This window comes from Sciurus carolinensis, chromosome 11 (assembly GCF_902686445.1).
Source record: "Sciurus carolinensis chromosome 11, mSciCar1.2, whole genome shotgun sequence".
Lineage (NCBI taxonomy): Eukaryota > Metazoa > Chordata > Mammalia > Rodentia > Sciuridae > Sciurus > Sciurus carolinensis.
In genome coordinates this window covers 74,064,747-74,080,955 of record NC_062223.1, presented here as the reverse complement: position 1 = coordinate 74,080,955, position 16,209 = coordinate 74,064,747, and the positions used below count along the sequence as shown (strand labels likewise).

The window sequence follows — 16,209 nt, the reverse complement described above, 5'->3', positions numbered from 1 at the left end:
TGGGGTTTATCCCAGGGATGCAAGCTTGGTTCAACATCTGGAAGTCAATAAATGTAATTCATCACATGGATAGACTTAAAGAATCATGATTTCAATAGATGCTGAGAAAGTGTTTAATACTGCACCCCTTCATGTTTAAAACACTAGAAAAAAAATAGGGGTATTAGGAACATACCCCAACATTGTAAAGGTTATTTGTGCTAAACCCATGACCAACATCATTCTTAATGGAGAAAAACAAAGTATTCCCTTTAAAAACTGGAACAAGACAAGGATGCCCTCTTTTATCACTTCTATTCAATATCATCCTTGAAACACTAGCCAGAGCAATTAGACCAAAGAAATTAAATGGATACAAATAACAAGTTGTCACTATTTGCTGATGACACAATTATGTTTAGAGGATACAAAAGACTCAACTAGAACACTTCTAGAATAAGTGAATTCAGCAAAGTAGAATATAAAATATGAATAGAAATGCATTAGATTTATACATAAGTGATGAATCCTCCGAAAGATGTTAGGAAAACCACTCAATAGCCTCAAGAATAAACTACTTGGGAATCAAGAGGTGAAAGACCTCTACAATGAGAACTACAAAACACTAAAGAAATTAAAGAACCTTAGATCTCCCATGTTCTTGGATAGGCAGAATATCGTCAAAATGGCCATTCTATCAAAGGTGCTATAGAAATTTAATACAATTCCAGTTAAAATCGTAATGACATTCCTCATAGAAATAGAGGAAGCAATTATGAACATCTGGAAGAATAGGACCTCAAATAGCCAAAATAATTCTGAGCAGAAGTAGTAAAGCAGGAGGCATCATATTACCAGACCTTAAACTATACTACAGGATAGTAACAAAAACGGCATGGTGTTGGCACCAAAATAGACAGGCAGACCAATGGTACAGAAGACAAACCCACATAAGTACAGTTACCTCATACTAAACAATTCTTGGTGTGTAGGTTCTTTATGATCAAAATTGTGAGGCAAAAACAACTACATGAACAGGCGAGTCCACTATTAGAGGGGCATATAGTCTCCACTACATCAGTAGGTAGTAGATGCAATAGGGAGAAAAACCCAAACAAAAAACCAGTCCCTTTAAACAACTCCAATTTCCATCTACAGAATAGCAGAATACACATTTGAGATTACAAGAAATATTCATGTTAGATCAGTTTAGGTCATGACATACCTGAATTTTAGAAATCAAATTATTCCCTCAAACAATTAAACTAGAAATAACATAATCGGGACAGCTACCATAGTTTGAGGAGATCAAATTGGCCAGGGAGTTGAATGGTTTATTTGCATAGTTAAAGACTCCTCCATTGATGCCAGGAACTAGGGTGAAGTACAAGATTTACTCAGGTTGGGGGAAAAAGTTTTCTTCCAAGCCTCAATAGCTATTTAAGTAGAAATATTTTATTGATTCTTATTCCTTTATTTGTAGCTTATACCATATGGTCATGCACTTCACAAAAGTTAGAAGAAAACAGTAAAAAGTAATCCAAAAAGTACTTGAGTTATGAAGTGATCAGCTAGTATTGTCTCTTGGTAAAAGCATGAGTATCCCTCAGATATTTAACATTTTAGAAGTATTTATGAAAGAGTTAAACTTGGGCACACCATATACTTAGTGCATGTAAGATGGAGAATTTGAACCTGGGATGTATGAACACTTGCTTTTGGCCACTGTAAATCTTATTCAATTTGCTTAGCTTCTGTGCCTTGGTTCCCATCTGGAAGGCGGGGATTATAAAAGTTTTTCAGAGGGTTCTTTCTATAAGGAAGGTTGAGAAAATTGGAGAGATGCAACTAGATTATAACAGCACATGGCAGTAAGGGGATGAGAGCATGACATATGAAGTCCTTACTAATGCTGGGGGAATGGTTTTCAATGTCCAAGACTTACCTTTTAAAAAATGTAATTGGGATAATATGTTTCCTCAGTCATTCTGCCACCCAAATTGACCAAGATACCAGTTATACAGCCAAATCTCAGAGTGCCTACGTAGATGAATATCTGAAGGAGATGCTGCCCTCTAGGTGTGCTCCAAGTTGCTTCAGGCTCTTAAACCTCTCATGTTTTGGAAGGCACGGGAAAAGACTAATCGACAGCCTCATATGGACCCATATAGGCAGGCAGGCTATGGATTGGATGGGTTGAGGATCAGCGATAAAGTTTATAGTGGGCTGAAGGATATAGAAGTTTGGATGAAGGATGTTGGAAAACCTCACAAAAAGGAGTGACCCTCAGGAGTTGGGGTCAGGATGGAATGAGTAGGAAAGATTTATACATAACTTGAATAGGAACACATTTAGTAAGTGTTGGAAGTGGAAATTGGGTAGATATGGGTCTATGCTACACTCAGTCACTGGGTACATAAATTTCCTCTTGGAAAAGGACATGAGCTCAAATTTGTCTGACCCCAGAGCCTAAATTCTGACTACCACCTAAGCTAAGGTTAAAAAAAAAAAAATTGTGCCTATCTTAGCATCAGTATCTCACTTATGGATCAGGTAATTAGTCTTGAGATTTATGCAGATCAAGTAGCGTTTATTCTCATACACTTATCATTTGATAGGAAGCTTAAAAATCCCCCCCTAGAATTGCACATGAACATGGATTTCAGATAAACATTAAGTTCACTGATAGTTATAAACCAGAAGTCCAATATTCAACTTAAGTAGAAATGCAGTTAATATTGTTGGCTTGAGCAGCACATTTGTACCTTTGATGTACATGGGGAGTCAAATTGTATGACAGGGTTGATTAGATAAAACCAAAGCCGAGGTAAAAATCGTTATGCGAATGAAAGATGAAGATGATGCCAAACTTGATGTTTTCTTTTGTGTTCTGGAGCCTAGTCTTGTCACTGGGTGCCCTCTCCTGGACAGTGTTAGAATGAATGCTGACAATATTTGCTTCTGACTGGGGCGTTTCCAAGGCTCAACTGACTCGTATTTAATACAGATTTAAGATCCCACAGAAAAGGAATGCTTTGAAGCTGTCCTGCACATCTGATGCATAACTCTCCAAATGAAAAAGGTTGAGTTGATAATGTGAAGATTAAACGTATGAGATTTCACCCCTTATTCAAATGCACTCAAATCATGCAAAACATTTAGTTACAAGAACAATAAAAAAACCAAAACAACAACAACAAAACCTCTCAAACTCCAGGTTCAGGCAAGGCAGAGCTTATCCATTGGAGGTAAAAAATGCTGAACCAAGTCTCAGAAGCTAGATATGAATTTGTATGGAATGACATTCCTAGTTTCTTACTTGGCTTATGGCACAGCCTATTTCACTTCCATGCCTGCTTAATAATCTGTGTATTTTGGCAAGAGCAATTTTACATAGAATGTGAAGTTTAGGCTTGGGGAGTAGTTTAAAAGTTTCCCAGTTTCTCCAGAGGATCTATGGAAATAGCCTCTGAAAGAAGCATGGAGAACATGAAACCTTGTGATGATTACACTAGCACCTTCCCTGATCACACTGGCTCCGTATCTGGGGGAAGGTTGTGTATCCCAGGCTTGTGAAAGCTAACCCTTCCTGCAGATGGGGAAACGATGGCAGTAATGGCACTTTTACTGTTCAGGCATAGATGTTTGCCTCTATACCGTTTTTAAGTCACAAATTACCCAAAGTAGCTATTATTCCTATTTTACACTTTAAGAAGTGGAGATGAAATAGTTTGAGGTCACAGTGTATAATTGGGCTGACTTTGCAGATTTGAGTCTTTGGAGACTTACATACTGTCTCATCCTAGCCTATGAGACTCCACCAACCCATAAGCATCCTGTTCCACCCCAAGACAGTTTCTTCAGTTTGGCTTCTTTTGCAAGGCATGTTTGGGAATGTTGGCTGCATAAGAATGTGGGTGGAGTAGTGTATCTTTGCAGGTTCATGGAATCCTTCTCTTGTGATGTAAACCAGAGTGTGTAGGGAGTCTTTAGTTTGAGGCATTGCCATTGAGATGCCTTAGTGTTAATTCAGGACTATCACCCTCCAAGATAAAATAGATTTATAGCTAGGCTGACCTCTAATCTCAGTCCAAAAAGACTCGTCTATCCCAGAAAGGACTTTTCAAGTTCCACTGTGTCCTCAGAATAACTGCCGACTCCAGGGAGGCAGAGGAGTGAGCAGCATTTGGACCCAAGAGATTCTAACTGAAGAGGTCTGTCCTTCCCTGTAGTCCCCCCAGGCCAATCTTGACATGCTGGGGACAGCCGTGCTCACTTAGATTCTGTGCTCATCCATCTGAGACAGGTCAGCTATTATCCTTCATTGGACGCTGAACCTCCCCCCCACTTCTCTAAAATGGAATTCCCTAGACTCCTGAGCAGAATGTTTTTAAGTACAAGGTCTTAGGCAGTTAGAGACCCAGGCTCTTCTGACATAACCAGTCCAGGTAAGAGAATCCCATGAAGGGGAATCTAGAAAAGGAGCAGGATCTTCAGGACTCCCCACTTGATTAGGATTGGGATTCCTGGGCAGCCAACTTTAGATCATGTTCCTATATAAAGTGTAAGACAGAGGGAAGAGATTCTCTTGGAAGGGGACTTCATAGGTGGAGTCTACACAGTCAAAGAGGTTGAAGAGAGGCATCTAGTTCACTAATGAACGTGTAAGACAGGCACCTCTCCAGGTGCCTGAAGTAGGTGCCGTATTTTATTCCCATGAATAGAACTAAGCACTATGCTAACAGGGCTTACTGTAGAGACAAGACAGACAATATTTACCCTTCTGTTAACTTTTCTATCTAGGGAAATGTGCACAGTAGTAGGTCATTCACAGAACTAACTTACCAAACTAAGTTAAACCAGGCTTCCATAGATATCTAATCTGTGACAAGGAAAATCTTGTACAACCACCAGGTGAAGATAGTGCCATTCCAGTACAAGAACATGGATAGTTATTAGAGACAAAAAGAATACTGTCAAGAAACACTCAGCTTTGTTGGAAGGTAAGTAAGGGTGAGGAATGGCAAGAGTTGTATTTGGTTATGGCAGATGTATCTGGATGGGGAGCTCAGGAGGAGGATGTCACGTAGTGAATCCTTACATTCCTTGGTGCGCAGGAGCTGCTGCAGCCTCATGGTATATTTAAGCTATGAAGTCTGCTTCTGACTGGGGAGGCATAAGGACATAACGTTAGGCGCTCAGGGAAAGAATCTTTTCCAATATCAGTACCCTTTCCAGTTTCATAATGTCTTCAGAGATGATAGGAGATGAAATTAAGGTAGAATATCCATCAGGCAAACAGTTGTGAGTTGTCAGGTATGAAGGACCAAGGTAAGTCTGGAGGACTGATTTTTTGTATGTGGTTCAAACATGGTCCAAGATGGGAGAGGCCTGTTGGATTTCACAATCACTTCCTTTCATGTACATAGTTCAGTAGGTGCACATTGACTTGGGCCTGTGAGATCCTGCTATTGTACAACCTTTCCTCCAAAACCTAGAGGGGAGCCTCCCACCAGGGCAGTAGTGAAGGGACTCAAATGGCATTGGAAAGATACACTGAAATGGTTTCACTAACAGGAGATAAGTAATAGCTGTCTAGGAATTAGGACAGAACTCACTTGGCAAGTCCTGCTGATTTTTATTCAGAGACTCCTTTTCCCTGGAGTAAAGCAAAAGATTTTCCCCATTATTGCTTTGCCTATAACATGTTCAAGTTACAAGAGTTATTTGATTAGAAATTCCTATTTTGCCCCTACTAATAAAGGGAGGCTTTCTAAGTGTGGGGAAAGTTTATTTAGCCTTTGATTTCCATGGGAGATAGCTCTTAAGTTCTATGACATGTCTAATTTTAGATTCTGTGTCCTGCTAGGCAGCAATCTGCTTGTGAAGAGAACACTGCATAAGGATTGTGTACTGCTGAGATATGATCTGTACCCATAAGAACTCATGGCAGGGTTATGGAGACAACTGAAGGGATCATCTGCAGAGGCATGGTTAGTATGGAGAAAAACAGAATGGTGAAGCACCAGGACTAATGGCATTACTTAACCTAGGCCTTACCAGGTAGTAGTTACCAGAACACAGGGAGGGTTGTTTTTCAGGAATTGGTGCCTTTGGTAGAAGGCCAAGATCCTGCCAAACATGCCTGCTGAGAAGAGAATTGGGGAGTATAGTCTGATTTCCAATTACTACCCTTTTATCTCCTGCTGGTCCTCACATTCTCTGGGCTTACTTGGAAATGAGAGGACAGGGGAATCTGGGCAATATATCCCCTAAATGTCAATTTCTGGATGCAACAGTCAGATATCTAGAGGGGTCCTTGGAGATACACAACTCAAAGTTCTTTGATGTTTACTAAATTTTATAATAGGATAATTTGCTTAAGTTCCCACTGCCAGGATCTGAAATTCAATCTGGAGAATTCCCAAATCAGACAAGTATTCTGCTAGTTAGATTACCATCTAATTCCCAAGCCAGACTAACTAGTTTTAAGATGTAAAAGACAAAGCTGCTTATGTACTCCTTACCTTCCTTCTAGTCCCTTAAGCATATAAAAAGGCACAAAGTAGTGCTTTACTTTGATAAAACCAATACAAGACTACAAACTTTTCTTCCTTTAGGTATCTCCCTTTTAGCCTTTGTTTTTACTCTTTTGCTCTGGACTCTTAGGAAAGCCATTTCTTTGGCCAAATATTTATCATCTAGGCTTCCCTACACTCTGCACTGAATGTACCCTCTGCCTTCCTGTTTAGAGGCCAGAGAAGGAGGTTATCTTCACATTAAGCCTCTGAAGGGAGAGCAAGGCCATTGACAGGTTCTCCCTTTGAGCATCAGCTACACAAACAGTTTCAGTCAGCATTCATCTTTCAGGATCACCTTGTGTTCACCCTCCAGAAGTCCTATCTTCAATTTCCTGTATCTGCCTTGTCATTTTGGCCTGAAGATCAGACATTGTCTCAGGTCATTTTTAAAATAATTTTGATTCAAACAAATGGGGTACAACTTGTTTCTCTGGTTGAGGTCATTTAATATTAATGCTGGTCCCAAGCTGCAGGTTTAGTTCACCATGGACTCCATGTTGACCTTGTATCTTAGCTTCAGTATGTTTAAGGAGCTGTCACTCGAAAGCATAGTAGGTCCCAGTAGCCTTCTCAGATCATACCTGCAGAGGTAAATGAACGAATGGGTACGTATCTGTCTTAGGTCAATTTGTTGATGCACAATTACTCCTTGAAATACATACATTTCAAATATGTATTTGTGCTTGTTAAATTTATTGTAGTGAAACAAGGCATTTATGGTATAAAAATTCTTTGGTTTATTCTATAAGCTTGTTATATATCATTTTATCTAGATTTTTAAAAGTTGTATGATCTAAGAAAATGATCATCTTTTCCTTCCAGGAGATACGTTCTGCGGCATTTTAGGGCACAAATGCGAAGGTTCACTTAAAAATAGCCATGCTCACCTTTCATAATGTCTGCTCAGTACCCAACTCCTTCCAGCTCCTGGGCATACCAGGATTGGAGTCCCTGCACATCTGGCTCTCCATCCCCTTTGGCTCCATGTACTTGATGGCTGTGATGGGGAACATCACTATCCTGGCTGTGGTAAGGGTGGAACGTAGCTTGCACCAGCCCATGTACTTCTTCCTGTGCATGCTGGCTATTATTGACCTGGTTCTGTCTACTTCCACTATGCCCAAACTTCTGGGAATTTTCTGGTTTGGTGCTGGCAACATTGGCTTGGATGCCTGCTTGGGTCAAATGTTCCTCATTCATTGCTTTGCCACTGTTGAGTCAGGTATCTTCCTTGCCATGGCTTTTGATCGCTATGTAGCAATCTGCAACCCACTACGTCACACAACAGTGCTCACCCACTCGGTGGTGGTTCATCTGGGGCTGGCTGCCCTCCTCCGAGGAATTCTTTACATTGGACCCCTGCCTTTGATGATCCGCCTGCGGCTGCCCTTTTATAAAACCCATGTCATCTCCCACTCCTACTGTGAACATATGGCTGTGGTCACCTTGACTTGTGGCGACAGCAGAATCAACAACGTTTATGGACTGACCATTGGCTTTCTGGTGTTGATCTTGGACTCTTTGGCCATTGCTGCTTCCTATGTGATGATTTTCAGGGCTGTGATGGGGCTGGCCACCCCTGAGGCCAGGTTTAAAACCCTGGGGACATGTGGTTCTCACATTAGTGCCATCCTGATCTTCTATATTCCCATTGCTGTCTCTTCCCTCATTCACAGATTTGGTCACCAAGTACCTCCTCCAATCCACACCTTGCTGGCCAACTTCTATCTACTTGTTCCTCCAGTCCTCAATCCCATCGTCTACGCTGTTCGAACCAAGCAGATCCGAGAGAGGATTTTTCAAATCCTGAAGACAGGAACCAAGATCAGATGATTGCTACTTTCCCCCCGCCTCTCAGATACAATCATGGAGGATTTAAATATGGAGGGCTGCTTCTTATTTATAAAAACCAATAAGTCTAAGATATTAGGCCCAAATTTACAGTTCCAAAGAAAGTTTAGAACTCTTAAGTAGAGGATATCCGTCTTATGACTAGAGGATATTTGAACTGCAAAGATAAACCAATAATAACTGACAGCATTAGTAGCAGCAAGTGTCTTTCCAGAACTTATAAGGCAGTTCTTCCAAATATCCTGACATCTTAAGTATTATTCATGTTTTATATTACAAGAAAAATGGAACAAGATACCCTTGCTTTGTGAACTCGTGCAAAGTTACTTAACCCTGTTTTTGTTGAAGTTGGTATTATATACTAATACTTTCTATTCAGTTTTGTTTTTAAAAAGTAAATCCTAAAAACTGGATCATTTCAAAATCACCTTAACTATAAGATTTCCTGAGTTTATGTTAGCAATTGAAATTCTGCTAAAACTGCTTATGCTATTAAAGTATGTAGTGTTCTGAAGATTGACCTGCATGCCCATTAGGTTTGGGGGGACACCACCCATGAAAGAATGTGACCTGGCAAGTTATTGGCTCAATGAAGGGAAATGAAAAAAGGACTAACTTGTATTTCACTCTTGTATTTCTTGCCAGGCTTGAACAGGTGAGGGCTCCAAGAAAGGGAAAAAAAAAAAAATCTTACCTTCCCCACAGGTGCCCAACCCTGATTCATCTGTAAAATTACTGTTCATAAGGCACTCTTTATAGAAATGGATCAGCATAAAAGTTACAAGTTATGTAGTTTGTAGATATGCCTGCCCTTTATGTTACATGTTAGCTCAATACTTAGAACATGGTTAATATGCCTGAAGCACTTTACTATTGAAAATTGATGTAATTTCACAACCACTGTAAGGTAAGATTTCCAAAGAAATTGAAATTCCCAGAAGTGACTGAATTGCCAAGGCTGTTCAGCTCTAGAGGTCAACCTAGGAATTAAGCCCTGGTTTTTTAAATTCCAAAAGCTCCTAGCTTTCTGATACTAATTTTGCTTAACTGAAATAGCAAAAAGGCTTCCTTCTGGAGGTTCGAGTTGTGAATTTAACATTCTAAGTCATTTGCTGTATCCATTATTCAAGAATGGAGTGCAGATCAGTCTCCTTCACAGTACTTCCCAGAGGGAAGACCAAAGGTAAACCTGGATTAGATCCACGCCTGATTACTAATACAACTCCACAAATAGGAAAATGTTGCACATACCAGGCTTTAGGTATATACAACCACAATTGCGCATGACAGGAGAAAGTCAAATGCAAAAGAACACTATATCACAGCCAGAAAACTTTCCAGTTTTGCATTGGTTTGACTAATGGGAATCATACAACTTTTGCAATCTGGAATGTGTGATCATTTAGGTCCCAAATCATATGCACACTTCTATACTATCTAACTTAATTGCATTATTCCATTGTGATAACCTCTCTCCAAGACTAGGAGTCAGGTGTTCTAGGAATGTGGGAAAAAACAAAAAAAACCTAGTTCTATTTTATGCATCCCCACCCTGTTTGGGAACCAAAAAAGAAAGGTCCAAGGAACCAGAATTTAAGTGATTTAAAAATTTCCAATCAGGTGAGAAAGTTGAGACAGTTTTTTTCTATTTTCTTTCAGCATAGAAATTTGGATTTTCTAATAAATATGTTGGAGAGTGTTAGACAGACCCATTTTGTGATCTTTCTTTGGAATTCAACCTAGTACACGAATAAATCTTGTCTGCATTCTCTAAAGTGTGTGCATATTGAATATGGAATATCATTTTACTTCAGTTAGTTTTTATGTATTTTAGTATAAGAGTTAAGAAGTCTACACAGCCAAGAGGCATTAAGTTGGCCACCTATCTTAAAGGTACTTGTAAGACACAAGCTATTTGTGGCAACCTTTAAAAGGTATCTCTCAGATATATAGCAGGAAACGTAATTGAAATCTTTAGCTGCTGCCATCTAAAATCTCTCACCATGCCCCTGCCAAGGCAGCACTTTGCAGAAGCTATTCTGTGTCAATGATCCAGGATCATAGGGATACAGGTAGGCCAATTCCTGTAACAGAACACTTAACACAGGAACTATGGCTCCAAGAACCGCATTGGTTTTGCTGAAACTGAGAAATGTCCTCAAGTATAAAGACCTCATTATGCTGCCTCAATCCTTACAGAGATTGAGTCAGCATAGTTTCCTAGGTCTTCCAGCTCCTTTTCATATCCTGCAATATGTCACACATGCCTAATTACATCTTGGTGTACTTCATGGAGGACCCAAGAATGGTCAGAAAGGGGTATTTAGAACTGGGTCCTAACTTCTTGGTGGATGACGATGCCATCCCTCCTACTTAGTAGGTAGGGCAGAGATTAGCCCTTGCATGGTGACTAAATGGCTAACAATATTGGCAGTGAACCAAGAAGTCCCTGGTGAAGTGACATGCTATTGCAGATGTGCATCTGCTGGACTTTGGGGTTAGGGAGAGAACAGTGCAAAGTCAGAGGAGTTTTTTGGGTTCTTCTAATGTTGTATTGATGCCCTGTAGGACGACGAGATCAAGGGCTATGAAATAGGCATGAGTACTTAGTATGTTTACAAGCCACAAAAGATACACTCCTCTCCTGAAAATGGCCAAGAAGCAGGCTGAAGGCAAGTGTTAGAGGCACAGAGCTCTAGAAGTGTTTCCATGATCAACCCAAAAAGTTATTCTAAGGTCAGAGGCATTTAGGAAAAACTGGGATACTGAAACAAGACCTGGGAATGTCCAGATGAGCGTCCTTGAGGATGCTGAAACCACATACACCTCAAATGCTTTGAACTTGAGGTGACCCACCTTTCCCTACCAAAAAGCAACACTTTAGTGAGGCAACAAGTATCCTCTTCAGGAGTTGCTGCCAGCCTGATATGCTCTCTAACCCTGCTTATTTTCAGGGATAGGAAGGGCCCGATAAGGGAGGAAGTAAATACACAATGGAATGAATTTTACAATTCATGAGCACATACTGGCAAGAGAAGAACCCTTAGGATTGGGTTTTGAGAATCGATCAAGGGGGCTAGAACGTTAAGATCAAGTAAAGAATTGACAATGGGAGGCACTTTCTTGGGTCCCAGCAAAGACTGTAGGAAATGGAACAAATTCATTGCTAGGGGTTTTTGTAAGCCTGAAAAATAGCAATAGCTAGTGGTTGGCAAAGCAAAAGTGCTTAGGTTGTTCTATAAGAAATGGAAGGAGCATGTTGTAATGTACATGTTATGTAATGAAGATGCATTGGAGAATTACATGAGATTGTCATGACAATCACAGCCTTCATGAATGATCTGTAGACATGGGTACCAACACCATTAAGTAGTTCACTGGCAATTCTTATCTGCAGATAACTCATGATAGCAAAAGGCAGTAACGGACATGGGTACACATAACTGTGGGTGTGATGGGGTCAAAACAGTGACCAGAAGGCAGCACTTAGCCCCCAGAAGTTATCAGGCTGAATTTATAAGAACCAGCAAGGTCAAAAGGGGACATCAAGGAGGTTCAACCCACAGGATTGTGGAACTGTTAAGAATTCAGTATTAAGCTGGGAAATAGACCAAATAAGATGGGCAGCCAGCAAGACCACTTACCATTTATAACAATGCAAGAATAGAAGATCAGAAGATACAAGAATGGTCACTCCAATAAAGTTACAACCTCTTGATCAGTTTTCAGATCTGTGCCATTTTTTCATATCATTGAAGAATTAACTGAATCACTAGTAGGACCTTGAGAAGTCATACCTATCATACCATGGTCATTACCCCAGTTCTCCAGAATTACCTGTGCTCTTTTACCCAAGCCATTATTCGATGGGGCAAGAATAACCAAACATTGAAGATGGTTGAACAGAGTTTGAGTTGATATTGATATGTAGAAATTGAAAGTATTCATGGTATCTCCACTTAATGGCTCTATTCTAGGTTGTAGATAGAGTACAGGTATAAAATGGCATTGGAGAACTTAGTGTATTCTTGTTCTACACCCTCTTATGGTGGTCATTTGCATTTAATTAGAATTATACTGTGCCATTGACAATGAATTTCTAGCCTGAAATTACCCTCCCCCACCAAAATAGTAAAATAAGCATCCCAAAGTGGGATGTAGAAAAATTGGCAACTGTAGTTTTCTATGAAAAATTAAAATTTCCCTGAAGCAAATGGTAACTATCCTGCCCTGTGCTATAGGTTAGCCCATAGAACAGTGATCCATCAATGGTATGTTGATTGGGGGAAAAAAATTAAAAGGCGATTTGTATAGTGAAGGCTCTGGAGAGTGAGGCAAACCCTAGGAGTTTTCAGGCACCTACTGCTTTAGTATTTTATAGGTCCAATGGTGTTACACCAGAATGTGTGCACTGAAAAACATCTTGTGTCTGACAGTGTTCATAAACCCTGGTGAAGTTCTTTGAATTCTGCCAGTAACAGTATTTACCTAATAATTCTTTCTGGTTCATAAAATCAGAAGTCATAGACTTTCACTTTTGCATGGATCCAAAGTGAGAAAGATTGTTCTAGCAGGTCCATGCTATGAATACTTAAGCAGTAATGATTAAATATCACAACTAGCAGACTCCTGTGTTGGAGGTATTAGTGGAGGGGAAAGATGAAGGATGGAGTTCATGGAATTAAATAGGTCCCCGAGAAATAACTCCTGGCATTTGGGTCATGGAGCACCAAGTTATATATCCAGAACTATCCGTTTATGAATTGGGTCTTACCCAGATCATGGACTATGGAACCTGTCCAATTTTAAGATCTCAGTAATTTGTCTAGGATAGAACAATGGGAGTAGAGGGTGTAAGTAACATTTTAGTCTTCCACAGCCAACTGAAGGCCATAACTTTGTACAGAAGGGTTGGCAAGGCATGGCCTAAAAATGGATGGCAGATGCATTCAAGAGTGGTAAAGCAAAATTTGACAGAACTTTGGTTAGTACACCTGGTTATGTACTTCCCATAAAAGAGGCCCGTAAGAACATAAGATATGTTGAAATCTCTGGGCAGTGGCCATCTTTCTCTGGTCAGGGTAGAGGGGCAGAGGCAAATGGAAGTTGTATCTGTAGGAGGTCACCTGCCAGAAGAGGTACTAAAAGTAGTTGAAATTGTCCTAATAGACACTAGTAAGCCTCCAATGGTCACCTCAGAACTGGTATAATGGGTCATTGTGTGGAGTGGCAAGACTTGCATTGAAGGAGACTATGTATGGGCCCAGTCAGTAGGTTTCCATTGGCCAAATTTGACTACAAATGTGGTTACTGCTGCCACATTTGTTCAATCTGTCCATGCTGAAACCCAGGTACATTCTTCCAGGAGGCCACTTGGTGGCAGGTTGACTACAGTGGGCCTCTTATCTAAGAGCCAGTAGTTTGTGTTTTGTTAGACATATTTAGTCATGGCGTGAATTTGCCTTTCTTGTCCAGATCCTTGGACAGTACTACCTGTTGGTGACTTTAAGAATCTGATCTACAGGCAGAAGGTTCCAACTTGTATCTAAGGCGTAACTAAAGAGTCGGACAGGCTTCACAAAATATGTACAAAAGAGATTACAGCCTTGGAATCCAGGGATGATATTTTATTATCTCACCAACCAGAAGCAATTGGCCTGACAATGTTAACTTTTTAAAACAGGTGAGGCAGCAGCTCAAACACTTCACAAAAGGGTAGTTATTGAATGGGGTTTCTGCCTTGGAGGGGGGGGAGGGGGACTCACTCAAGGTGAAGCAAATTCCGTTTATTGTGCACAAAGTTTTTGGTTACCTAGACTATGCAGCTGCTTATGTGAAGGGAGGCTCCTTCTGCATTAACCAATGAAAAGGTCATTAACTCCACTTATCACGGATGTTCCCAAGGCTACAGGCTAGTAGCCCAAGTCCACTGGATGGCATTCCAATCCAGCCTGAGTGGTGGGCCTTTACTCACATTGACTGACTGCTGCCAAGTATGCCTGTGGGACATTGCCTAAAAGGTAGTGCCATCTTTGATACTTTAGTATGTGCATTTAGTTATAGATCTCAAAGTGGTGCCAAGGTCTCCAATTGGATGAATTTTTAAATTAGGAATCAAAGTATTGAAAGAAAATTTCATATGTACTCATTCCCAATGAGCAACTAGAAAAAACATACTTTCTGCCCTGAAACTCGACTCAGGTTTGGAGTTCCTGGTTTTTAAAAAGGTGGTCAAGAGACAAGGATCCCGTTGAGCTAGAAGACTTTCATTGGGATATGATGGACTACTGTGCCAGAGACCAACAGGCAAGAAGAGGAGTTTTCATAATAGCGTGAACTGACCTTGATTAGCAGAAGACCTAATAAAGTTGGCTTTATACTATAAACACAGGGAAAACTTAAATATGTACCAAAGCCAGACGATGCACTTGGACATTTTCTGGTACCCCGTTGCCCCATTGTCACTGTGTAATGTATAACATTCTCAAAGTAAGGGTATGACCAAGGGTTTATCCCCCTCAAAAATGAAGGTTTGAGTCACTCCAGGTAAGCCAATGATGTTTGCAATGTTGACAACGGAGTGAAGGAAATTCCAAATAGTTGAAGGAAGAGAAGTCGTAATGGTTGTGGCTCAGATGTATTTCAGAGACAAAGGTTATAGTTTATTTTAACTCATCTTCTAAGTTTCTCCTTAGCAAGGAAGGCCCACAGGATCTATGGAGGAAATGCTACCCAACTCTTTGGAGATCTGTGCAGTACAAGAATGGATTTTGATTGTGAAAAACATACTCCTCAGACCTGACTGTGGCAGGCATATTTGACTGATAGCTTCAGTCACTGTACTTTGAAATACATGGCATTACCTAGGCTCCACTTCCTTTGGGCCAATTCCAGCCAATGTATGGGCACAGAACTGTTAAGGTAGGCTAATCCTGTGAGATACTAGACTCTCATGGGTACCTTTGCTCAAGGACTCCGTTAGCATTGCCAAAACTTTCCTTAGATGTTTCCTTAAACAGTCTGAGAACTTCCTTTCAGAGACCTGCACCAATTTGGCTCTCAGGAGCTTCCCCTGTATTTTCCTTCATAGCCATTTCTCTAATAAACCTTGTATCTAATTCCATCTTGGCAACTGTTCTTTGAAAGACCCATTATAATACATTGATGTCTCCACGGGGCTTGATATACTCAGTTCTATGCCCACAAAAGTCAGCCCTGTGGGAAAAACTATTAACTGATTAATGTAGAGCCCTTTGAGATCTAAGAACATTCCCTTAGAAGCCATTTAGAAAGAAATGACAGGGGCTGGGGTTGTGGCTTAGTGGTAGAGCACTTGCCTAGCATGTGTAAGGCCTGGGTTCTATCCTCAGCACCACATAGTGTCCATTTTACAAAAATAGTATGTGTGTGTGTGTGTGTAAATAAATGAATGGCTGTCATGTAACCCTCAGGACCCTCAGTATGCAACTTAGCAATGCTTTATTACTCCAGGGAGGGCAGTTCTAGTGCAAACACGATGAAGGATCTAGTTTCAGATTAAGGTGTAGCAATGTATATACAATTGGGGATAGAAAATCTTTGATTCAGTAAACTATTGCTGCATTATAGTTGTTCGTGATGGGATTGTTACATATTCACATATATATATGTATACACACACACACACACACACACACACATACACAATGTAATTTGGTCAGTATTCAGGTCAATTTTTATGGTTCATGAATCAGTGTTACTCAGACCAACTAAATACAACCAGATACATCCCAAATAAAGCTAACCCTATCAGGAAACC

General features: G+C 40.4%; 1 protein-coding gene across 1 annotated transcript; it reads left to right on the top strand.

The window, feature by feature from the left end:
- Positions 1 to 7,439: 7,439 nt before the first annotated feature.
- LOC124958086 (olfactory receptor 52M1) lies at positions 7,440 to 8,393 on the top strand. The gene has a single exon (XM_047515788.1). The coding sequence runs from the start codon at positions 7,440 to 7,442 to the stop codon at positions 8,391 to 8,393; it is 954 nt and encodes a 317-aa protein (XP_047371744.1).
- Positions 8,394 to 16,209: the final 7,816 nt, after the last annotated feature.

Coding starts and splice junctions, on each gene's coding strand:
- LOC124958086 (XM_047515788.1), top strand. CDS start 7,440: ATGCTCACCTTTCATAATGTCTGCTCAGTACCCAACTCCTTCCAGCTC.